Genomic DNA, 25,175 nt, shown 5'->3' with positions numbered 1-25,175 from the left:
CTAACCCTGCCTAAGCCAGCATGCCTGACCATGGAGGTGGGGGGGGGGGGGGGGCAGGGTGGGGAGAATGGAGGAGGGGCAGCCAGGGAAATCACAGGCCCACAAATCCTTCCTGAACCTCAGAGGTATAAGAACAAACTTTCTAGGTGGGCCCTTCCCTGAACGCAGAAGACCGTATCTGATGCGCTGAAGGTCTGAGCCTGGAACCGGGCAGCTGACATGTGCTGGTTACCCAGAATCCCCTGCTCTCTCTTGTCAGGAGTCAGGGGTTGGGGTGGTTCTCAGGAGAGGAAAGTGGTTTTCTAACCACAGCAAAGATTTCAGGGTGCTCCTGTGTAATGGTCACTTGTTTATGTACCTCATGCAATTGTCCTAATCACACAGATGTGTCTAGATGTGTCTGTCACTCACCGAACGCATTTTCAGGTCTGTCGTGTCAGTCTACAAACTCTAGCGGCCGATGATTCACTTCTGAGTGGCGCTTTACTGCGGGAATTGGATCCGACCTTTCTTTTTTCTCGTCTTTTCTTTCACACCCTCCAACTTCCACTTCTCTTCTCTTATACCCTCCTCCCAGTCAGGCAGTAAAAGTAATCAGTGGGTTAAAAATCAGCAGGGACAGCCTGTCGTGGTCATAGGTAAAGGGCTACGGCAAGCAAGACTCTGGAGATAATAAACACAACGTACAACGCCGAGGGGGAACCCTAAGGTGAACTGTGGACTTTGGGGGATCGTGATGTGCCGCGTGCCTTGACCTTTGGGAACAGATGTACCATCTGGTGGGGATGTCAATGACGAGAAGGGCAGAGGTATATGGGCTATCTCTGTAGCTTCCTCTCAATTTTCTGGTAAACCCAAAAGTGCTCTAAAAAGATAAAGCCTTCCAAAAATTGCATATGGAAGGACCGGCCAAGTAGATGATCTGCCAAATGAGCGGTGTGTTTAGTCAGTCATTGTGTCCATCTTGGCACTTTGGGTCTGTTCAGGATTTTCAGAAACGCCTCCCTGGGTAGATTATTCTTCATGCCATCGAGGGTCAACAAGGGTAACTCTGGACTGGCCTTTTCAAGTAGTCAGGCCTGTGCACATGCACTCAGGTGCAAGGTACTTATGAGAATGTTCCGGGGCTTTCTCGTTAGCGTGCAACCAAATATCATTCCCATTGAATGGCCTTGTCACAGACCAACGCTGTCTGGTGATGCAGTTGAAATGTCATTCTTCAAACCTGTTTTATACATTGGGAGTTTAGCATATGATTCCACATTAAAAAAAAAAAAATAAGAGTGTTTGGCTGCTAAAATGCTTGGCCCTGAAATAGGCAGACAGGAATCACTAAAGGTACTAATACTTGAGCAGACAAGGGCCATAACCAGTGATGGGTGAGACAAACTGAAGGTGAGAGCAGTAGGATGAATGTGGGAGAAGGAGTTTGGGGCAAAATGAGCAGGTAGTTCAAAGGTACAGGCTGAGGGAAAAAGGTCTGAACAAGATGGCAGGCGGTGGAGATGGGGAGAAGGTACCAGCAGAATTGATAAGCCTATGGAAAGAGACGATTTTTAAAAGTTAAAACACAGGGCATCTGGTGGCTCGGTTGGTTAAGCGTCCAACTCCTGGTTTTGGCTCAGATCATGGTCTCATGGTTCATGGGTTTGAGCCCCACGTGGGGCTCTGTACTGACAGAGAGGAGCCTGCTTGAGATTCTCTCTCTCTCTCCCCCTCTCTCTGCCCCTTCCCTGCTCGTGCTCTTACTCTCTCTTCCAAAATAAACAAACTTAAAAAAAAAAGTTGAAATACAAAGAATTTATTTGATCAAACACCTTAGGACATTTGCCATAGATGCATACCCTTAAGTATGGCTATTTGCTGGGCATTGGGAACTGGAATTTGCTCATTTTTAGGACTAGTTCAATCTTACATTGAAGAAATACAATCCCAAACCTGGAATCAAATGATCTCTCATCACTATGTAGCCACTCTCAAAGGCCTTTCGAGTTCCAGATCGATTAACTCAGGAAAGGCAGGTCTGCCACGGGGCCCAGGGTAAAAGCTGTTGGCCCTGGTACGGGGCAGGTTATGAGAAGAGCTATTATATGCTCTAAATGAGAGGCTTTCTGCTTGTATTTTCTAAAACTTAATTTTTTTAGGTGCGGGTTTGCTTACTTACGCAGCAATTCTGCTCACATGGGAATTAGCATATGACCTCAAGTTGAGTTTTCTTTGTGTGCTCATCCGTCTGGTTTGGAAAATGCAGCATGGGTCCTAGGAGCTCACATCTAGGGGCTAGACTCAATCAAAAGGAACTCTGGGAATATTTTGTGGTTGCTGCTTTGCAAAATGAGGACCAGAATCGATGCTGCCAAGATTTCTCAAAACTTCAAACATACTTCAATTTTCTAAGGCCTTTTAGGATATACAAAGCAATTTCACAAACTTGCGATTCTCACACCAACCCTATTAGATAGATTGCACAAATCTCTATTTTGTAGATAAGGACGCTGAGGCCCAGCGTTGGGTAAGTGACAGCTAACAAATGTTACCAAGCTGATAACTAAACCGAGGTGCGATACTGTGATTTATAATAAGAAATGTATATTTGGCTTTCGTCCCTGTTCCTGGCACAGGGCTCCTAAAACCGTAGGCATTTCCTAAGTGGAAAAAGTGGGAAAAGGTGTCTCTCGTTCTTCATAACAAACCTTTTCCAATCACATCTGACTTTACGTTAATGGAGTGACTTTTGGAAAGTCCCTAAGGTTGGGGGCAGTAGCCAAGAGCACCAACCATGTGATTACGGGGGAGAAACTTCCCAGGCTCGCCCCCATCCCTCCAGGGCCAGAAGAGAAGCTGGAGGTTGAAATCAGTCTCCGATGGCCAGTGATTTAATCAACACGCCTCCGTAATGAAACCTCCCTGAAAACACCCAAAAGGTTTTGAGAGCTTCGGGTTGGTGAACACGTGGGGATTCGGGGAGAATGGTGTACCCAGAGAGTAGGGACACCCTCTCCCCTTTCCCCACGCCTCGCCCTATGCATCTCTTCTATCCAGCTGTCGTCCCTGAGTTATATCCTTTTATAAAAAAAATTTTTTTTTAATGTTTATTTATTTTTGGGAGAGAAAGAGACAGAGCACGAGTGGGGGAGGGGCAGAGACAGAGAGGGAGACACAGAATCCAAAGCAGGCTCCAGGCCCCGAGCTGTCAGCACAGAGCCCGACGCGGGGCTCAAACTTGGGAATGGTGAGATCATGACCTGAGCCGAAGCTGGACGCTCAACCGACTGAGCCACCCAGGCGCCCTGAGTCACATCCGTTTATAGAAAGCCAGTGATCTACGAAGTGAAACGTTTCTCTGAGTTCTGTGAGCTGCTCTAGCAGATTAATGGAACCTGAGGAGGGGCTGCCGGGAACCTCTGATCTGCAGCCGGTTGGTCAGAAGCAGAGGTGACTGCCGCGACTGGAAGCTGACTTCTGAAGCAGGGGTGAGGGGTGGTCTCGTAGGACTGAGCCTTCAACCTGTGGGATCTGACACTATCTCCAGGCAGACAACTCAGAACCAGCTAAACTGTCACTCAGCTGGTGGCACAGATTTGCTTCGCGTGTCACACACCTGGTATCGGAAGGGCAGCAGTGTGGACCCACTGAGGGCAGAGGAGAAACCCGAGAGCTTTCCTTTCACACCAGATTTTCCGAGTCCAGGCTGCACCCTCTAAACCACTGAGGTTTCTTGGCGTTTTGTTTCAGAAGCGACGGCTACAGAGCGCTGACATCCACATCTGGGTGTTTTTCTCGGTGGCATGTGTGAAATAAGATCAAGAGTCAACCCTCCCCGTGATAGATCGCGGCCTCTCAGACAACGTTCCTTTAATGAGTGGTGGTGTTGACTTTGCAACGTGCAGACCATTTCCCCAGGAAAATCTTCGGGGTGGACGCCGTGTGACCTTATCCTGTGTGAGGAATTCTCCTCCACCCACAGCTGGTCCTGTGGAGGTGGAAAACATGCACACGCCCTAAAATCTTGTCCCCAATGAGCGGCTTTGGGGGAATGCTGAATTCCCAGGCAGGCGGAGACAGAAGAGAAAGGGACACTTGCCGTCGTGGTTCTGGCTAACTTTGACTGATGTTTCAGTGTGATGTTATTTCTGGCATCATTTTGATTAGTGACTCAAAGACTGGTTTTTAACTTGGGGAGAGACTGTTGCTTAACACATTGCATTTCTGTCTTCTCTTACCTCCTTCGCTACAATTCAGCTAATTCAGTGCTGGGTTTACCTAGTGCCGGGGGGGATAGGAGAACAGGTAAGATCTGATCTTTCCACTTGAGAGGGCTACAGTAGGAGCTATAAGACATTATGTAAATAATGCCATTCCAAGACAGAATAATAACGATAAGAGAATTGCCGAAGGATGTAGGAATTTGTATTATCTACTGTATTCTTACAATGAAATAAAGCTACAGAAAAGAAAATGTTAAGAAAATCATAAGACAGAGAAAATACATTGAGAGTACTGTATTCCTTGAAAAAGAAAAATCCACACGTAAACTGACACCTGCAGTTCAAATTCATGTTATTCAAGGGTTAACTGGATACAGAGAGAAGAGAACAAGACTGAGAGTGGAACTTGGGGTTTATCCATTTAGGGTGGAATGAGGAGCAAAAGAAACCAGCAAGGGAAGCTGAGAAGGGAGAAGAGTAGGACAGCACAGGGAGAGAGAGGCCAAGGGTGCTGGGCGCCTCTGAGTGGGAGGCTGATCAAAGCTAGAGAGACATGGAGGAGGTTGGGAAACCGGGATCGGCTGTGACAGGTGAGTGGCCACTGGTGGCTTCTGAGGGAAGCGGGGCAGTAAGGGCAGAGGCCAAGATCGCGAGGACTTACGGAAGGGGGCGGTGCGGATGCTCCAGGGATAGACATTACACCCGCCCATTGGTGGGCAAGGAGGGAGAGAGTTAGTGTACCACCTCGGGGCCGCAGCAGCTTGTGACAGCTTGCTTTGGGGATAGATGGGAAGGTTGGAGCTTGAGGGCAGGCCCAGAGGAAACCTCAGAGGGGAAACACAACGAAGAGAGCAGCGGGAGTTTTTACAGAGAAAACTGCCGGGAGATGTGGGAGAAGGAGGGGCGGAGGGCCCGGAGGAAGGGTCAGGGCCAGGCTGGGGGGGGGGGGGGGACTGGTCAACAAGAACGCTGAAGATGGCCAGGAATTGTGACCTAAAATCTTGCAGAGAAGTGGTAGGTGAGACTGTTCCCTTTGAGTTTCCAAGTGTGGGAATTCTTTTCTTAAGATGTTCTTTAAGATTTTTCACCTTGAATTAGAAGTGCCTTGTTTCAGGGCCAATTAAATCTGGTTTAATGGACATCTCCAAGATGAAGGAAACATGATTTTCCCCCACAACATATATGGCTTTTCACCCCCTCTTTCTTTTTATTTTTTATTTCTTTTATTTTGCAGGTATCATATGCTCATTGTCAAACGTAAAATTGGAGGGCACTTGGGTGGCTCAGTTGGTTGAGCGCCTGACTCTTGACTTCAGCTCAGGTCATGATCACAGGGTTGTGGGATCAAGCCCCGCATCCGGCTCTGGGTCGGGCATGGAATCTGCTTCGGATTCTCTGTCTCTCTCTCTCTCTCTCTCTCTCTCTCTCTCTGTCTCTCCCGCTCCCCCTCCCCTGCTGGCATGTATGTGCCCACCTGCACTCTCTCTCTCTCTCTCTCTCAAAAAAAAGAGCAAAATTGGAAAACACATAAAAGTGAAAGGATCTTAAAATGTATCTGTGTTTTGGGGCACCTGGGGGGCTCAGTCGGTTGAGCGTCCAACTTCGGCTCAGGTCACGATCTCACGGTTCGTGAGTTCGAGCCCCGCGTCGGGCTCTGTGCTGACAGCTCGGAGCCTGGAGCCTGCTTTGGGTTCTGTGTCTCCCCCTTTCTCCGCTCCTCCCCCACTCGTGCTCTGTCACTCTCTCTCAAAAGTAAATAAACATTAAAAAAAATGTACCTGTATTTCTACTGCCCAGAAATAACTGCTCTAATACAGCGTGGTGGCGAAGGGCATGAGTTCCAGAAGCACCTGCCACGCATGGCTCAAATCTGGCTCTATCACTTTCTGCTGAGGGACAGTTGCAAATTACATGAACTGTAAAGCTTCAGTGCCTTCCCGCAGAAGATAGAAATGGTGGTAACAGTCCCTGCCCAGTAGGGCTCTTGTGAAGATTATATATAATGTCTCCAGAACAAAGTGGAGACATTTGTACCTCCAAAGTGTCCACGTGGGTGATAATGGCACCTTCCACCTGACTCTTTGAACATGCAGATGTTCTGTCCCTCGTGGAGGGGGGTTGCTTTATCTGAGTACTTACGTATCCTGCTTTTGTTCCCGCATGCCGTTACCTCGTGAACACCCTCCCGTAACATTTCCAACATTTCCTCTGTTATCCTAAGGGGACCCACGGCACGATGCCCCCCCGGGATCTAAAGACCTGCTTGCTCTCATGACCTGGCCGTATCAACTGTTTCCACCCTTTGTAAAATTGAAGAACTCTGCCCATCATGATCACACAGGCTCACTTTACAGAGAATCATCACAGGGCAGCGGCCAGCCCTCATGCTTTCTACACATAAACAAAAGAGAAGCAGAACGAATGACCCGGCACCGTGCCAGGATGTCATGGAAGAGACAGCCCCAGTTGTGCCCCGTGTACAGTTCTCCACCCAGGTCTGCCGCTTCTTTTTTGCTTTGGGCTGTGTTTGCACAGCAAACAATAAAAGGAGAGTCCCCTTTCTAATCCGAGTTTCCGACAGGGCTCAGTGGTGTTGGCGGTTCAAGTCACGGGGAAGGGACGTGGCACGAGCGATATGGCCCCAGAACTACCGCAGCCCTTCGGGACGCTGGCTTCGCCGTCTCAGGGCGACATTTCCTCAGCCCCACCTGCTGGCAGCCGACGGGACTGTTGGGGTCACCAGCAAAGCCCCTCCACGGTAGCACCTGGAGGATACATCACAGACCTGCAGGCTTCCGTCTAAACCCTGCGCTGACCCCTCTCAGAGTGCCTGCGTGAAATGCAGGGTCTGCATACAAACCTGACCCCGTCGTACCCCTTTTAATTCGCGATCCTTCGGGCCATTGGTAGGCTAGAAAGAATCAGCCAATTGTCTTTGAAAGCGATTTGAATGTTCTTCTAATAAAGGACATGGACTTTAATTCTTTGAGCCACGGACACAATTTTCTTTCTTGGACAGACCCCATTTATCAAGTGCCACAGGATCGTAACAAAGCGTACATCATATTCAATCGTGTGAGGTAGTCCTCCAACCCTGTTTTAATAATTCTGCTCTTAAATGCCATTTAACGGGGGATCGATCCATCGTACTCTTAACCCAAGTTACGGAGGTATAAATGCACAGAGAAGGATCTGGAGGCTGGTGAGGCTGACATTACAGCCGGGGTGGAGAAGGTTCTCTCCGGCTCAACTTCTCTGCGTTCTGCAGAGGAGTGCTGTTACCAGCCCGCGGGTGTTTGCGCAGGGCGAGGAGCTAACCCTTGAAATCTGGGGTTGCAGCTCCTTCCTTGGTTCGAAACACATTGCAGTGCCAGAGGTGGTGCCCGATTTGCCAACGTGGAGCCCGTGCCCTGCCGGGGTCTACGTTGTTCTGGAATTTCTAGCGTATTAAAGGGTCCATAGAGAAACTGGGTTCCATATGTGGAGATACCCAGCCCTCTGGAAAAACGCAGGGGAGGGGAAGGAGGGGGTTGGGTCACGACGGCAGCTCAGGGGATGGCGGTGTGGTCGTGGATTGGCCAGTAGTCAGTGCCAGGTGGGGGAGAAGGACATTGTTCTCACACATGCGCGCAGAACGTTTCTCTCTTTGCCAGGCTCCCCCCACTCTTGGTTTGAAATTGGTAATGCGTGTGAAACATATCAAGGTGGTTTGTAGTTAATTGCTTTCAAATTTCTGTCCAAAGCTGCTGCACAGGGCCTTCCAAGCAAGGCCACATTTTCGGGCGTGCTTAAATGATGAAGGAAGAACTGGTGATGAACCTGCTACCGTTTACTGAGCACCTTGTATGTCCTCTGCACTGTGCCGAGTGCTTTGGGTAGGCTATCTTATTCTCAAAACAATCGTATCAGACAGTGATTTTCAACCTGCTTCCATTTTATAGGAGAGGAAACTGAGGCTCAGGACGACTAAATAGCTTGCCAGATTCATGCAACAGGTGCATGGTGCACCTGTATTTGGTGGAGACAGGTAATGTGACCCTGGATCAGTCTGATCCCAAAGTCCCTGCTCATCTCAGATGCGCCGTGATGCTGATCTAAAATTACCAGCCGCAGGGCGCCTGGGTGGCTTGGTCAGTTAAGCGTCCGACTTCGGCTCAGGTCATGATCTCATGGTCCGTGAGTTCGAGCCCCGCGTCGGGCTCTGTGCTGACAGATCAGAGCCTGGGGCCTGTTTCAGATTCTGTGTCTCCCTCTCTCTCTGCCCCTCCCCTGTTCATGCTCTGTCTCTCTCTGTCTCAAAAATAAATAAACGTTAAAAAAAAAAATTAAAAAAAAAAATTACCAGCCGCACGCCCCATGTTCCTTGCAGTGTTATTTACAACAGTCAAGGCATGAAAACAATCTGATTGGCCATCAATGGATAAACGAATAAAGAAGTCCTAGCATACACACACAATGGAATATTATGCAACCATAAAAAAGAAGGAAATCTTGCCTCTTTTGACAACGCGGATGGACGCCGAGAGCATCATGCTAAGTGACATAGGTCAGACAGAGAAAGACACGTGCTTTATGATCTCGCTTATATGAGGAATCAAAACCAAACCACACAAAAAGCAAACTCATAGAAAAACAGTTCAGACTTGCGGTTACCAGAGGCAGCGGGTAGGGGGCGGGGGAATTGGAGGAAGATGGTCAAAAGGTACAAACTTCCAGTTATAAGATGAATCAGTCCTGGAGATTTAGTGTACAACCTGGGGACTACAGCTAACACTGCTATATGGTATATAGAAAAGTGGTTAAGAGAATAAATCCCAAGAAGGAAAAAAACATTTTTTTCCTTCCTTCCCCTCTCTTCCCTTCCTTCCTCCCTTCTCTCACCTCGCCTCGCCTCACCTCATCTCTCCTCCCCTCCCTTGCCCTCCCCTCTCCTCTCCCTTTCTTCTCCTTCTTTTTCCTTCCTTCCTTCCTTCCTTCCTGCCTGCCTGCCTGCTTTGTGCTTCCTTCCTTCTTTCGTATCTGTGAGATGATGGCTATTAACCAAACTTACTGTGGGAATCCTCTCACAATATATAGAAGTCAAATCACGATGGTATACATCTTCAACTGATATAGTGCTGTATGTTAATTATATCTCAATAAAACGGGGAAAAAATAAAATTACTGGCTAGGAAAAAGAAAATAATTGTGAATGTACGACTCTGTACTTTTCCCAGCGGTGCAGAAAATTGTGAACTGATTTGGCAGTGAGTTTTAAGACGCAAATGAATGGACATGAATTTGTGACGAGTCTGAGCAACTTGGAGAACAGCACAGGGTCGGATGACAAAAAAAAAAAACAAGCGAACTCCTCCCGAGTCTTGGCCCTCGGCACATGCCTGGGAGGGGCAGAAAACAGGAGATCTTGAGCATTTTTGGAAACTGAGATTCACCAAGAGTTCTACATTCGGTTGTGATCCTCCCTCCCGCCTCCACACTGGGCACCTCCTCTGGGCCTGAGAACTGAGTTCGTGTCCAGAACATTCTTGTTCAATCGCTGGCTTGGAAAGTTGTGAAAAGAGTCAGCAGACCCTGAACCAGAGGGTAACCCAGACAGTTTGTAAACGACAAGACCAGCCCTCTTGAGCGGAGGGCTCTGACTCTGTGCAGGTGTGTGTGTGCAAAGGCCAGTCTGTCTTGAAGCTGAAAGATCAAACAAAGAAGCAGGTAACTGTGACAGGCTCTACTGCCCCACTATTGATGGTTATGGATCCCACCGCTGCTTTTCGGTTTCTACTTTCTCACAAGCAGAGTCCAAAGAAAAAGGAGGTTGTGCAAGCCCTCCTTTGCTGGGAACGCACAGTGTCTCCTTTGGAGAATCTAGCTGAGAATTGGGAAACCCTGGTGTTATTTCTGGCTGCAACATTAATTCATAGGGTTGAGAAAAGCATGAGCTTTTCTCTGCTTTCAGTTCCACATTCCATTCATTCCTATTTGCCCCCCTTCCCACCCCCACCCCTACTACAAGCCACTGAGAAGGTTGATCATATATGGTAACTGTGGATACATTGTATATTTCCTTCCCTCTGCTTGCACCGTTTTCCTGTTTGGAAACCCTCCCCTAAACTGCAGCCAGATACATCCTGTCTTTTCTTCACCTTCCTCCTTGAATCCTGCTCTGAGCCCCTCTGAAATCCAACAATGTGTGCCCTCTGACCTTCTCGTGGCCTCTTTCGCCTCCTGCCACGCATTGCCAGTTACCTCTTCCCCGCTTGCCCAACCGATTTACCCAGTTGCAAGTTGCAGCAAATATCTTCTCCTACTCTTTTGTGTCTCTCCCTCAATCTCAGCACACCGAGGGCATGGGACTCAATGCACGTTTGTGGATTGAAACGTAAAACAGCAATGTTAACAGCACCTTTTATTGAATGCTTAATTGTCCACCAGAACAAGGCTAAGAGCTGTCCGATGCAATTGTCCCTCATTACAACATTTTTGGGGTCTTGTGTATGCTTACTTTACAGGGGAGGGAACTGAAGTTCATTAACTAGTTAATGACCACAGAACTAACTGGTGGCTGAACTGAGATTCAGCCCTGGAGCTGTAGGGTCCCATTAGCGGTCCACTACCTTGCCGCCAGCCCCGACAAGAAATACTTGATTGACTGAAACAATGATACAATGTGAATCTGTGATTCACAGGGCCCTGGAAATAGTAAGCCCGCAACTAAAACAGAAGGAAGAAAGAGACAATGTGAGGTTCCCTGCAAAGAGCGCTACAGGCAGCAGACTCTCATACCGGATCCACGTGTAGACCACACTGCCGAGTGCTTCACACCCCGAGCTCTGAACTCAAACTGCCTGGGTTTAAATCTTGGCCCCACAACTCCCCAGCTGCTTGATCTTGATCCTGGCTTGAAGCTTCCTCGTGCATCTCATTGGACAATAATGGTACCTCCCTCGCTTGGTTGCCTTGAGGATTCGACATAGATACGTGAGACGTGCAGCTCTAAATCAATGTCAACTATCATCACCAAGAACCTCTTAGACCAAGCAATAGAATCTAAGCGTAAAGGTGGAAGTTGGGTATTTCACAGGGATTTTTGGGGGCGGGGGTGGTGGGAAAGAACTGTTTTTATCCTTCAACCCCTAACACCACAAAGAAACTGCAGACAGGTACTTTTAGAAGAGAGAGAAAGGCAACTCCAAAAAACTGGGTCTTAAGGATTACCAAATATGCCGCTGCCATGCCGACCAGAAATTCGTCACGACGGAGGTCAGAGTCGACACTGAAACGGCGGCGAGGGACAAAGGTGGGCACGAGGAAGGACCTCCTGCTGGAACGTGGTTGACACTGTGTATGTGAACTGGTGTATTTTGTAATTACTAAACCCAGTGATGGAGAGAGAGCCGGTGCAAATCTGGTCACGAGCTAGGTGACCTTGCACTGGGTGACCTAAGCTCCATTTCTTATCTGTGAAATGCGGTCATCAGAGTGGCCACCTCACGGGATTCTTGGGAGAATTAATGTGTACATAAAGGACTTAGAACCAAAGAAACGCCTTTAATTTAGTTTACTTTTTATAGTTGTAACCAGTCTAGACAAGTAGTTCCCTCGGGTGGTTAAGATATAGCCTTGGCAGAGCCGAAGGGCTTGCTCTAGACTACCTTAACAAGATTCCCTAGCATTCCAGGTATTTTACTCCCTAGAGTGGATTAAATATGGGAATTTTATTAGACAGCTTTGGCTGGAATTCTCAGAATCCCCTCTCGGCAACTTCCTCCCTGCAATGGTCTAATGAGGTCTATCAAAATTCAGAAGCTGTGACTTTTTTTTTTCTTTTAAGATCTGATGTGACCAGGTGATATGCTCTGAACATCCTGCAGAGAGAGACATTTTAGAGGAAGGCCGGCTTGCGTGGCAATAGCTGAGCCCATTTTTCCAAGGCTTTACCTAAGGCTTCATGGGCGTGGGAGGCCAACCAAATATAACATCAGTTGCTTCAAGGAGGCCACACCAACCTCATCCACGTCCCCATTCCGAACCCACCCCCCCCCCCCTCCCGGCACACAGCGAGAGCTGGCATTTTGTGCCCTGTGTGCTGGCATGCCTGGATCAGAGCCCTCAAAAGAGGTATTAGCTACAATTTTCCCCCTGGGTGGAATACAACAAGCATTTCCTCTTGCTCAGAAAATGCTTGGGGGTGCCCTGAGCTCTTGGCCAAGAGAGAAAACAAACAGCAGGTTATTTGGCCCAGACCAGTAGACGCTGTGGAAAAGCCACAGCGGCTGCCCCAGAACAGGGAAATCACAACCATAATGCTCCCTTAGGGAAACACAAACAAAGCCGAGTGGGGTGGGAGACGGCAGCCCCTGAGCTTCGATCCAGGCTCCCCAGGGAGGAGAGAACAGAGGCCCCTTCAGATTCCTAGGAACCACTACCCTGTGACTTCCATTCAGCTCCGAGTTCCCAGCAGCATCTGCTAACCTAAAACACCAAACTGCCTCCTTATAAGCTTGGGTTGCATCAGCTTATTTCCTAACAGAACTGTCTGTCAAAAGACTTCCTTTAACTTCCCCTAGAAACTTAAAGGAAACTCACGAACAACTATCCTAAACATACTTCGGAAATCGAGGATTTTGTTTTCCTTCTTCGAAAAATTAAGAAAGATTGTTTTACATCCCTACTCGCTTCTCAGACGAGATGATACGAAATGATGGGATATCTTTAATTTTGCTTTTATTGTGTAGGAGACGAATGCACTGATAATAATGGTTGAATATTTATTGAGCTCTTACAATGTAGCAGGCAGGGTCTAAGTATTTTATATATAATGTCTCATTCAGGAGTTTTTATTTCTGTTTTATAGAGGGGACTTGGTCTGAAAATTGGGACTTAAAGCCTAATTCACTGACTCCAGGGGACACGGCCTTCACCCAGGCTAAGCTGACCCTCTGTGATAGGTGGGCCAGCTGCCCACCCACCTGTTCTTGCCAGTATCCCTGTTGGGAGGTCATGTGACTGTTCCGGCCAACGGGATGCGAACACAAGGGAGGACCACCATTGCCACATCTGACGTACAAAAAAGCGTGATGGGAGTTTCCCTTCTCCGTCTTCTTCTGGCAAATGAATAGACCACTGGGCTGCTAGAGGAGGTCAAAGTCACAAGATGACCCTGAGTGATCCCATGGAAGGCTGTCTACCAACCGGAACATTGTCGGACTTAACTGTGAGGGAGAAATAAATTTCTGTCATGTTAAGTCCCTTAGATTTCCAAGGCATCTGTTGCAGAAGCCCAAGTTACTTTCACTGATGTGCCCTATGATAAAAACGAATCGGTTGTTCACAGTTATAAGTTATTATTAATGGAAGAACGGCCACATAGTTCTAAAGGGTATGTTTTCTCTCAATCTGCAGGGTGTGCTATCGTATCGAGGAAATTCTCCTCTAACTTACATGATAGGGACCACGTACCCTGTTTCCATCTTCCAAAGGGAGTCGGCATGACATGAAAATGATCAGATTGCACAATCATTTACTGGGAACCCATCTGGTGTGGGAATGAGCTCATACCCTTGAGACAGAAGCAAATTTCCAGCTGAGGCTGGTTGGTGAGGCTCCCCAAATAGGCCAGCTGGTTTTCAGAAGGTCCAGGGGTGGGGTAGGACAACGCTTAGTGAAAAGCATCCAGTGACCACACTGGTCCAGCAGCACAGTCACCCCGATTGCAAATGATAACAGAACACGTTGCACTTATTAAATAAGGGCACGTGATCGTTAAGCATCACGAATCCAGTATCCTTGCCCTCCTGTCTGCTGCAGCAACTCTGGGTCAGTAGGTAATGTGATTCCTGCACATGCCTAGTGTGATTTCCCCCTCTTACCCCTTTGCCTTGTTAACCCCACTTGTCTCTAAGATCTCTGCTCCCGTGTTGCCTCTTCAAGAACACTTCCTGAACAACTGAGAACAGCCAAGTTCCCCTGTGGTGTACCCTCTTAGACCACCAGGTACCTTGTCCTCACAGCGTTGACCCACGATTGCAAATTCACGTGAGTTTGTATAATTATTGTATTAGCACTAGTGGAGGAGCGAATGTCAGATCTCCACCGTTGGAACGTAACCTTTATAAGAATATGGAGTCATGTTTGGTTTTTTTCACCGTCCCGTCTCCAGAACACAGCCAATGCTTAACGCATAGTAGGTGCTCGCTCATTATTTGTTAGAGGAATGAGCAGACACATCAGTGAATGAGCGAATCTGTACTTAATTATTAGGGAAGCTGAGGCAGACATACGCCATACCCAGAATCGCTGTAAAAGCTAGAAATGTAACTCGGAATACCAACCGACTCTGTTGAAGAGACTATTCAGAATCAACCCAAATTTGTATAGCGGGGCATCGCCCCAGAGCAAACATCTAGCATCGCTTCTGAGATCCTTCCCTACAGGAGGCCAGCCACAAGCTTCCCTGGGCCTTACTTATAAGCCTTACTTATGACACCTCCCAGTGGTGTGGAGAATCAAAAAGAAGGGAGAGCATTTGAAAATACTGGGTAAGGGGCACCCAGGTGGCTCAGTCGGTTAAGCGTCCGACTTCGGCTCAGGTCATGATCTCATGGTTCGTGAGTTCGAGCCCCGCATCGGACAGCTCAGAGCCTGGAGCCTGCTTCAAATTCTATGTCTCCCTCTCTCTCTGCTCCTCCTCTGCTCATGCTCTGTCTCTCTCCCTCTCCTTCAAAAATAAATAAAAACATTAAAACAATTTTTTTTGAAAGTACTGGGTAAACTATAAAAAGATAAGCATGTGTAGTTTTCTTGAAGTTAAGAAGTGTGAGCAATTCTCTCTCAATTGATGAGATCTTGCAAAGATACCAGTTTGGGAAGAATAGGACATTGTGAGGATGTTAGGCAAAAACTCTCCATATAGTTCAATGTCATTTTTTTTTCATGGCAATGGCAGAGAAATTGGATCCCCCATGGACCCCATCAGCCCCAAACGCAAGAGACACCCAAACAAATGTACGATTCAAGGGAAAACAGGCTATTCCCCATTCAGTGGGATTACTATCTGCAGGCCTTACCTAAGTAGGATTTAGGAGCTCCTCCAAAGGGAGTCTGAGATTGGTCCAAAGCTGAAATTCTGAGTTGATTTCCACAGAGCTTTGAAAGTAGGTTCGCATGTGTTAGAAGGAACTGACCCAAAGGGAGACATGCTTGATGTTGTAACCGACAGCTTTTTAAACCTCCAAAGTAATACTTTCTTACTGGAACCAAAGAAAATGCCTTCCAGGACGATGAAAACACACCCCGTGTCAGACTCAAAAAATATTTTAAGAACAAAGTGAAAACTGAGCTCTTACATTCTTTGCAAACACTGTCCACATCAAAGAAGCATTGGAAAACGCAAGAAAGGGAGTTTTGCTCCTGGTCTGATTGCGAAGACGTGCTTCCGTGTCCATATAAGAACGAACCGTTGCAAAAGACGGGGTGCGTGACATTCAGGCACCGGTGGAAATGCAAACACGTCATCCTTTACTGACAAGACACCAGCCAAAGAGTGGCAGAAAAGGTTAAAACACACAAATGTGCAGATCTGACAGAAGTTAGAAAGGCATATGATAAATTAGCTAATTGTTCTTCTTGGTGCGAGCCTTTTTTTTTTTTCCTCCTTTACCCATAACACATGTTATAGATCACTGGAGGAAAGGCTAAGCCCCACGCCATATGTAGGCATTAAATAATACAAAGGGCACAGCCCTTTGAAAACATACATTGCCATAACACAATGATGAAAGGGGAAAAGCAAAAATAGCAAATTGAGAATCAAAGCCTCACTTTCCACATGTGGAAACGTTTGCCGGAATCATGGCAAGATCCACTGGCCCCAGATTGGTTGTATTAGTTGTTTCAGAAGATACGAATGAATCACTGGAACCCCAATCTCATTTTGGAGGACTTGCTCGTCATTAGGAGAATGTAGCACTGACATCACCATAACTAATCATGCAGACAGATGACAAAGTAGAACCTTCAAACTGTTCAATTTCTAGAACCTCTCAGCTTCAGAAACACAATCTGTACCGGGAAGAAAACACAGGAACCTCTCTCTCTGACCACTAGTGCTATCCCAGGATGGTAGGGCCCTCGCATGGATTAGCTCGCTAACCAGGGTGTGTGTGTGTGTGTGTGTGTGTGTGTGTGTCCGGAGCCTCGTGGCCCCGGCTCTCAGCCACAAAGAGCTGGGGGGCGGTGGGGGGTGGGGAGATGGAACTGGAACACGTAATTTAAAAAGGACTCTTCCCCGATTCCTGGCACTTGGGTGGTCACTAGGGCCACTGGTCCCTATTTCCTCCCAGAAGCAGTGGTGATGGGTGAACACGGATGATGTGAAAACCATGGAACAGACCACACTTCTCGCAGGAAGGTGGGAATGTGCCCTGGGCCATTTTCCTAGTCCTGCTTTCTCTGACGCAGCTTCTATCCCCAAATCAGGAGGACCAGGTATGTTGCTGCTTTTGTGCTTTGTTCAGCGGGCCTTAGAAAATAAAAAGCAGAAACAGAGCTGACAGCCGTCATGAAGGGTGCAGTTTCTGCAAATAGACCAAAAATAAAAAGATAAAAACATTTCTAAAAACCGATGACATCCAACTTAGAAAAATCAAATCACAATCTGAAACAGGCTCACATATGCCTTGCATATGTGATCCACATCTCTGGGGCCAGAAGCAATTTATGGCATGGTAATAATTCAGGTTGTTGGTCTTATTTATTTTATTTTTCCTATAATTCATACTGCATGACCAGGGGGGAATGGGAGGTGGCTGGGAGGGCACAGAAGGGCATTCGTCGTGAAGCTTAGACTCCAGGGCTCTTCACTTCCTGGGGTCTCTCCCAGGTCACCAGGACTATTCCTAGCAATATGTGCACACACCCGTCTTTGCACAAGCAAGCTATTTTCATCGTCATCAGCTATGACTCATGGCTCTTTCCACACTCATTTCTAGCTATGAAAAGATAGAGGTGAGAGGTACCGGTGTAGAAAAGGATTCCGGCCAGGTTCCTGACCCCTGGGTGTCGACGCCTTGCGTTGTCCACATCAGTCCAGAGAGAGACCTTATGTGGATGTTACTACATGTTACAGCACTTGGCTATGAGGTACGTGAACTCCGTCCACACGGGAGAAATAATATTTAAAATGCTAGAAGTCAGGAGTGGCTGGGTGGCTCAGTCGGTTGAGCGTCCAACGCTTGATTTCCTCTCAAGTCATGATCCTAGGGTCATGAGATGAAGCCCCGTGCGGGGCTCCTCACTGAGTGTGGAGCCTGCTTAAGATTGTGTCTCTCCCTCTCCCCATGGGTGCTCTCTTTCTCAAAAAACAAAACAACAGCACACAAACAAAAAATGCTAGGAGACAGAAGCTAGTCTGTGGAGAAACCTTCCGACCCTCAGACCGGTAATATTATAAGTGAAGAGTTAGTTTCTCATAACCCCTAATAAAAGTGGAAGATGTCCCCCCCGGCAGGAGTATGTCCATACTATACAATATACACGATTACAAAAGCATCCTATAATTTTTTTTCCTTATCAGAAGAAGTAGAAGATAATCGAATTTTCCCACCATTCCTGTGTTTCGAGGGCACACGCGTGTGCTTTTACTATAAGCAACAAGTATGTTTGGTAACAGATCCTATGGAAAGGAAGCTTGGCAGAAGGCTTTCCAAATTTGACGGCCGTCCGAAAAACTTGCACACTCTTTCCAACAATGAGTTATGGCCCAGAAAGAAACCTTTGTAACCCAGCAGTGATGAAGGGACCCATTGTGATCAGCCGTGCTGGAGGAAGACAGACTTACTGCCTTGTGAAAAAGAGAGCAAAGACTGGGCAGTCCGAAGGTGCAGGGCAAAGAAGGAAGACAGAGAGGTATCAGGCAGTTCGTTAGTGGACGTGCCATTTCTCTGGATTTCGTGATGCTGACAGTATTTGCCAGCTCTCCGACATTTGTCATGTGCTGTGATTTTCCTTTCTTTGGCTCGGGTCACCCTCTCACGGTGTGTGGGTTCAAGCCTCACATCTGGCTCGCCGCTGACAGTGTGGAGCCTGCTTGGGAGCTCTCTCTCCCTCGCTCTCTGCCCCTTCCCCGCTCACTCTCTCTGTCTCTCTCAAAATGAATAAACTTAAAAAAAATTTTTTTTAGTAAAAAAGAAAAGAAAAGAAACGAAAATCTTCCCAGTTGAATCTAAAGGTCACTCAGAGATTGAAAGCCATCACTTTAGCCAATGGGGAGACTGTGAGCCATGAAACCATGGCCATGAAACAATAGAAAAATATATATATATATATTGGTCTCCGCGCCCGGTTCCTGCCACAGACCTCCTAAAACCCTTGTAATTTTCCTAAGTGATTAGAGTGCAAGGAACATCTTCTGATCTAATAGTTGGTCTTTGACCCTGGTTCCTGACACAGAGCTCCTAAATCCGTTGGAATTTCCTGGGTGGTAGCGGCCGTCTTTTGTTTTAATGAGGCGCCTCTGGGTGGGCTCCCGGATGGGGGCTGGTCACCAGAAAGACCAAGCCATAAATAGAAGCTTGGAATTTTCGGCCCCACCCTCCGTCCTCCAGGAAGGGGAGAGGGGCTGGAAATGGCGTTGATACTTGATCATGCCTTCATGATGAAGCCTCCATAAACGTCCCCAAAGTACTGGGTTCAGAGAGCTTCCAGGCTGGCGAACACAGCTAGCTGCCGGGAAGGTGGTACAACCCAAACTCCAAGGGGACAGGAGCCCAGGATCCTCCCAGATCCCGCCCTGCGTTATCTCTTCATCTGGCTGTCCATCTATATCCTTTGTCACGTCTTTTCTCATATAATAAACTGGTAAATGTAAGAAGTGTTTCTCTGAGTTCTGTGAGCTGTTCTAGCAATGATGGCGTCCAAGAATGGGGTCAGGGGAACCTCTGATTTGTAGCCGAGTGGGACAGAAGTCGTGGGTAACGGGGGACCTACTACTTGCGACTGGTGTCTCATGGGGGGGAGCTCTTGTGGGTCTGAGCTCCTAACCTGGGGCACCTGTGCTCCAGTCTGCACCCCAGTTGCTTGGTGTGGAAAACCCCACACCTGATGCCTGAAGTGCCCTGAGTGTGGAAGCAGTGTGTGAATAGAGGAGAACACGTAGTTTTCCCCGGTTAACTAAACAAAACATACAGGAATGGCCATTAGTCACCCCTTATCCCTAATACATAAAGGCACTCGTGATGAATTTTTCCCAAGATAAAGACCAGAAGGAATACAGTATATTGAAAAACAGTCTGTCCCCCTCGTACATGCTTTCGTGTGTACCCCTCCCTTCCGCAAACGTGCTCTCACTCAATCCGGGCACCGCTTTGAACTGCCACCCCCTCTCTATACGGTGGGAAGCAAAGGCTAGGACAGAGACAAGGTTTTCTGGTAACGTCTTCCCTGACCAAAGTTAGTTTCTCCCTTCTCTTCCCTTGAAGACTCTACTAGTCGAAATGCAATTATTTGCTTTCTCAACTCTTCCCCAGGAGACTGTGAGCTCTCGAGGACATGCCAGTCTTTGGTGTTAAATGTCCCTTCAAGCCAATCCTGCTTGCCAGCGTGAGTGGGGGTTGGGAGCAGGTAAAGCCGCCAGGGGACGGCAAGTCCGCTCTGGAACTACTCAGACCATCCCTGGTCCGGCCAGCCGCTTTTGGCTTTGGGCAGCCCTCCCCCTCACCTTGGCCCCGCAGGCTGCGAACTGGCCAACTTGGCCCCTGGGGTCAGTGAACTGATTTAGGCCGGCATTCCTGGCTCTCCCCTCAGCGGCGGCTTCCCGGCTGCACCTGTGGGCACTACCTGCCGGCCGTGGACAAGGCCGTGTGGGCTACAGGCGTCTGCCCCTGGGCCGACCAGCCCGGCTCAGCCAGAGACAGGGGGCGGGCACATAAACACGAAGTATCTGGTGAACGGAACTGAGGTGGAGCGGGGGGCAATTTGCTTTTCCGGGCCTGGTGGCCAATAATGCAATGTTCCCTTCAGGCCACTTACAATGTTAAGGCAAGTCCTGGAGAAGCCCCCTGAAGGGGAGCTAGCTTACTTACTTGATTTAGAGTCTTGGTTTTTTAAAAAAATGTTTTTTTAACGTTTATTTCTTATCGAGAGACAGAGAGAGACAGAGCGCGAGCAGGGGAGGGCCAGAGAGAGAGGGAGACAGAGAAGCCGAAGCAGGCTCCGGGCTCTGAGCTGTCAGCACAGAGCTCGAGGTGGGGCTCGAACCCACAAACTACGAGATCACGACCTGAGCCGAAGTTGGACGCTTTACTGACTGAGCCACCCAGGCGCCCCGAGAGTCTTAGTTTTTATGTAACTCGATGAGACACAAGAGAAGACAGACAAGAGGTAAAGTGGGAGATGGAGGTGGGGAACCAGGACCCCCAAACTCACGTGCAATCAGAGCAACAACTAAGAAGACGGAACTTTCCTGACTCGGGAATTCTACCAAACGCCAACCGGGGGTTCAGGAAAAGCTTCAAACGGACAAACCACCCACGTGACTGCGTCCTTTTCCCAGCCTTCTTTCAGATTCACAACTCATCATTTGGAAATGCCGCGTACATTTCTCAGATTGCTGTCAGATTCGCAGATTCGCTCTCAAGTTTCTTTCATGATCTATACAGATAGATTTGCCGCCTGTAGTAAAACTCCGGGTATGGGCCCTTCAAACACTAGCATTCTGGAAAGAGACCTCATTTCCGCCTGAACCGTCTTCAGACCGTTGGCCAATGGGGTGACGAAGAACCAAGGGTGAGAATCCTGGAGGGCTGTGTCCCCTCTGTGAAGTCAACACAGGGCTCCTGGGCACGTCTTGCAAGGAGTCGTCCCTTCAGTGGGTCCAGACATTCCATGAGGGGGAGGGGAGGGGTGGCCACCCGGCCCTGCACTGCTTGGCCATTGCAGCTCATTAAGGGATTATATGCCACCAAGTGACACCTAAAAATACAAAGGCCAGCTGTGTGTCCTTGGTGCCGAGGGGTGTGATGAGCCAGCTGACGGAGACGGCAAAACCACTCAAGTCGGCTCAGTGAGGGAAACTAGGTTGTGAAAACCGTCAACGGAGGAAAAGCTCGTGTATCATTGCCTTTTCGAGAAACAGTCAGGGGAAAAGCTCCCCCTTGCCACTCTGCCTTTGCGCCCCCCCCCCCCCCCCCGCCAGTGGGTCTGCGTCCTTCCTCCCAGTCTGGGCTGAGGAAGTCCCCGTAGCAAGTGGGGACTTTGGCTTAATGGCACCAGTCTGGTTGGACAGATGAGGAAAGCAGACCCTGTCATCTCCCTGTGAAGGGCTCTGCATCTCTGGCCAGTGGACTCAGAGGGCCACCCTCCTGCAGAAGACACTCTGTCTTGAGAAAAAGAGGCTGTTTATGGATGTCTGGCTTTGGAAGCTGCTGGGGAAGCCACCGGGGAAGCCACCACAGGGCGGGGAGGTGAGGAGAGAGACTCAGTACCGTTCCTCGGTGTTCTTCCCTCCTTGCCTCCTGTCCCACGGCCACATGCTCCCTACCAGCTGGTCACCACCCCCAACACCCAGATGCACACACATACACACACACACACAGACATACACACAGACACACACACAGAGATACACATCTTTTGAAAAAAACAGCATCTCTTGGGTAAGAGGAACATGAACTCATAGAAAGGGCATTCTTGTCTTTACAGCCGGAAAAACCTTGCTTTAAATCACAGGATTCTGGGGGTGCCTGGGCGGCTCAGTTGGTTAAACATCCGACTCTTGGTTTCGGCTCAGATCGTTGTCTCACGGATCATGAGATTGAGCCCCAGGTCGGGCTCTGTGCTGACCGTGCAGGGCCTGCTTGGGATTCTCTCTGCCCCTTCCTTTCTCTCTCTCTCTTGCTCTCTCTCTCTCTCTCTCTCTCTCAAAAGAAATACATCAATAAACTTTAAAATAAACTTAAAAAAAATCACAGGACTCTGTCATCTACTAACAGTAACCTCTGAATTTCAATAACCTCATCTCAAAATGGTGACCGAAGTACCTACTACATCAGGCTGTTTGGAAAACTGAACCGCTTACAAAGCACCTCACGGTGCCTGGCTTCTGGAAGACAGTGTTCCATTAATGTTAGCCGAGCCCCCATTATTACAACACACTTTACGGTCCTAAAAACGTGACAGCAGCTTATACCCCTTCCCCACCATCCCCCACTGATTTCTTCGGCTGCAAAGAAACGTGAGAGGAGCTTCCGGTCCCACCTGGTAGACGGCCCTGGAGATGCACCATGGCTTCAGCATCAGCTGCAGGACCCGAAGGTGTCCCCCTCGACACGTCCTCAGCGCTTGAGAAGTCAGGCCCCGAACCAGACGGCCCCGGCTACATAGCAGGTCCTCTGAGCCAAGCGGCCCTCCAGCCATGCCAGCCCCAGGCCCCGCCTTTACCCCTCTGGTCCCAGGCCCCCACATCCAGGGCTGTGTTCTTTTAGCGAAGCAAAGTTCAAATGTCACCGAGATTTAATCAGGCAAGGGAAAAATGCAGTCAAAATAACTCTTGCTTCCTCTGCCCCAATCTCCTCTCCTCCTACCTTCCCTCTACTCTCACTAATCTGCAGGGACTGTTTTCCCTCAAGGATTAGCAAATGGCTCATAAATCGAAACGTTTTCTCCCTGGCTCTGGGAACTCACCAGGGACAAGGTAAAAATAGGCCTCACCCTGCAGATAATCGCACGCCATCCCTCCCTGTCCGTGGGCCGCTGGGGACGTAGAGCCAGGTTTGGGGGCAGGTCGAACCAGAAAGTAGGGAACGGCGTAAGCCCAGAGTCATCCCCGTGCTCTCGTGGTTTCGAGATTCCGTCCAGGGTGAGAAGCAGAGAAGCAAAGGAGAAAGAGCTCGGGTCTCCCCTGCCAACATTCCCAAGGCATTCCATCTATTCTCTTAACTCTTTAAAACTCAGAGAACCAAAGAGCGTCTGCGTTGGCGAAGCAAAATGTCCAGTTTTACATCAACACTGGAGAGATTGCGCCTTCTGTGGGCACTTGGCAAAAACCCAGGCATTTTCTTTGGCAATTTCCCAAGTTTACATTAGGATTAAAAGGGCTGTAAGAAAACTTATCTATCAGATTTAATATCAACATCTGTGATTTTGGAGGAAAGTAGATAAAGGAGGCAAAGTCAACATATCTCATTTCTCCCCGTAACGGGTCATTTTCTGCCAACGTTCCTGCGACACTACCACGCGTTAGATAAGCCCTACGAAGACCTTAGCCGGAGGAAAGGCATCCACTTAAACAGGGTACAGCTACTTGCCATGTTGATTAAGTTTTTTGAGTTTGGATCATTTTTAGCCTTGTTTCAGAAGGGCATCTGTACCCTAATTCAATAGGTTATAGGCCAAAAGGTGAGATCCAAAGTGGGGAGGGCAGACAAGGTGTAGGGGAAGACTGAGTCACAACACAAGAAAAGAGGCATGTTTAGTCTTGACACAATTTTGATTGCATGGCCCCGAAGAACCGTGGTGGCCACCAAGGCACATTTTCCTCCTGTACATTCTTTCCATTGATTAACTGATTGATTATCTTGTCTCTTTAATTCAAAACTTAAATGTCATCAGAAAAGTAGTCAAGCTCAGCTCACTAACCTACTGGACCATCCTGGAGTCGGATGTACTTGAGTTTGAATTTGGCCCTACTGCTTACTGTGTGACCTTAGACAAGTTAATTAACTTCTCTGACTTATTTCTTTATCTGTAAGATGAGCATCATACTGAGCCCACGGGGTTGTTGTGAGGATTAAATGAGATGATATACTTAGAGTGGATAACACAGGCTGTGTCATGAAGCTGGTTTTAATTTTTTTTTTTTTTTAGCACTTACCATGATCACGTAAATCAAGGACACACCTAGCCCTGATCATACGAACCTCTTGTGATCATTGCAAAGTTGGTGTTTGTCTAAATCATCTTCTCTTAATCCCTTTTCCTTTGGTTGGGGATAGATGCATTCATTCGTTTAATTAATACGTGAAGAGCATTTTCATTTAAACTCTTCTTTGATGAGTTTCATCATCTTCCTATGAGTAATGGTTCTAGGGTAAAACATTATGCATGATTTGATTCCTGTATTTTTAAGAAAATTTTTTAGGCCTATCTATTGTTGAGACAGGGAGAAACAGAGCATGAGTGGGGGAGGGGCAGAGAGAGAGAGGGAGACCCAGTATCCGAAGCAGGCTCCAGGCTCCGAGCTGTCAGCACAGAGCCCGATGTGGGGCTCGAACTCGCGGACTGTGAGATCATGACCTGACCTGAAGTCAGACGCTTAACCGACTGAGCCACCCAGGCGCCCCTCATTCCTGTGTATTATTCCTTCATTTTCACGTACCCCGTCGTCAAAGGTGAGGGGATACTGACTAAGGAATCTTGTTTTTCTACCAACAGTCCATCAGCAGAGATTGTTTTATTGAGAGAGAGAGGGAGAGAGAGAGAAAGGGAGGAGGAAAGAAAAAGAAAGAGAAAAAAGCAAAACTAAAAATCAAATAGTATGTGGAAAATGATTGCTCCATTAACATTAGTTAACCACCTTGGAATTCTCAAGAAAAAACAAAGGCAAACGACATCATAGTTAGCGTTTGCCTGTCCCTAAGCTCATACTCTCCATCCTCTGGGGGTTTTGGCTGTGAACCAGGCTCTTATCCAAAGCATGTAATTATGGAATAGATAGGGACAGTTTTAAAGGCACTGTTTTGCTCTGTGATTAAACAATGCGACTTTAAACATTTTTTTCAAGTTAAATATATATTTAGCTTATGGTCTGGGAATCTTTGAAGTACAAAGGTGCCATAATGAGCTTTTAAAAACATGCCTGGATAAAAACATATTAATGCCTGAGAACGGCGAGACTTAAACTGGCCTGAAATCTTTCTCACTCAGAGGACGGAGATGTCCTCTGTGGAGCCTGGTAATTTCAGCAGATGTGCTGGTGGG

General features: G+C 48.0%; 1 protein-coding gene across 10 annotated transcripts in view; it reads right to left on the bottom strand.

The window, feature by feature from the left end:
* The window catches only part of FRMD4A (FERM domain containing 4A), a 607,025-nt gene that overhangs the window by 258,172 nt on the left and 323,678 nt on the right, over window positions 1-25,175 (bottom strand). For 2 of the 10 annotated variants that reach the window (XM_053895510.1, XM_053895508.1), the window contains exon 1: window positions 22,908-23,138. The exons of 6 other annotated variants lie outside the window; for them this stretch is intronic. In XM_053895510.1, the coding sequence (XP_053751485.1) occupies window positions 22,908-23,123 (216 nt within the window). In that variant the 5' untranslated portion in view covers window positions 23,124-23,138. Of the gene's footprint in view, window positions 1-22,454; window positions 22,629-22,907; window positions 23,139-25,175 lie in introns of those variants that run through there. 2 more of the 10 variants (XM_053895511.1, XM_053895509.1) reach the window with 1 other exon arrangement.

The sequence above is a fragment of the Panthera pardus genome, unplaced genomic scaffold (genome assembly GCF_024362965.1).
Source record: "Panthera pardus isolate Hobbes unplaced genomic scaffold, ASM2436296v1 HiC_scaffold_6, whole genome shotgun sequence".
In the NCBI taxonomy this organism is placed as follows: domain Eukaryota; kingdom Metazoa; phylum Chordata; class Mammalia; order Carnivora; family Felidae; genus Panthera; species Panthera pardus.
Note: the sequence above shows the minus strand (reverse complement) of the source record. Positions and strands in the feature narration are given on the sequence as shown.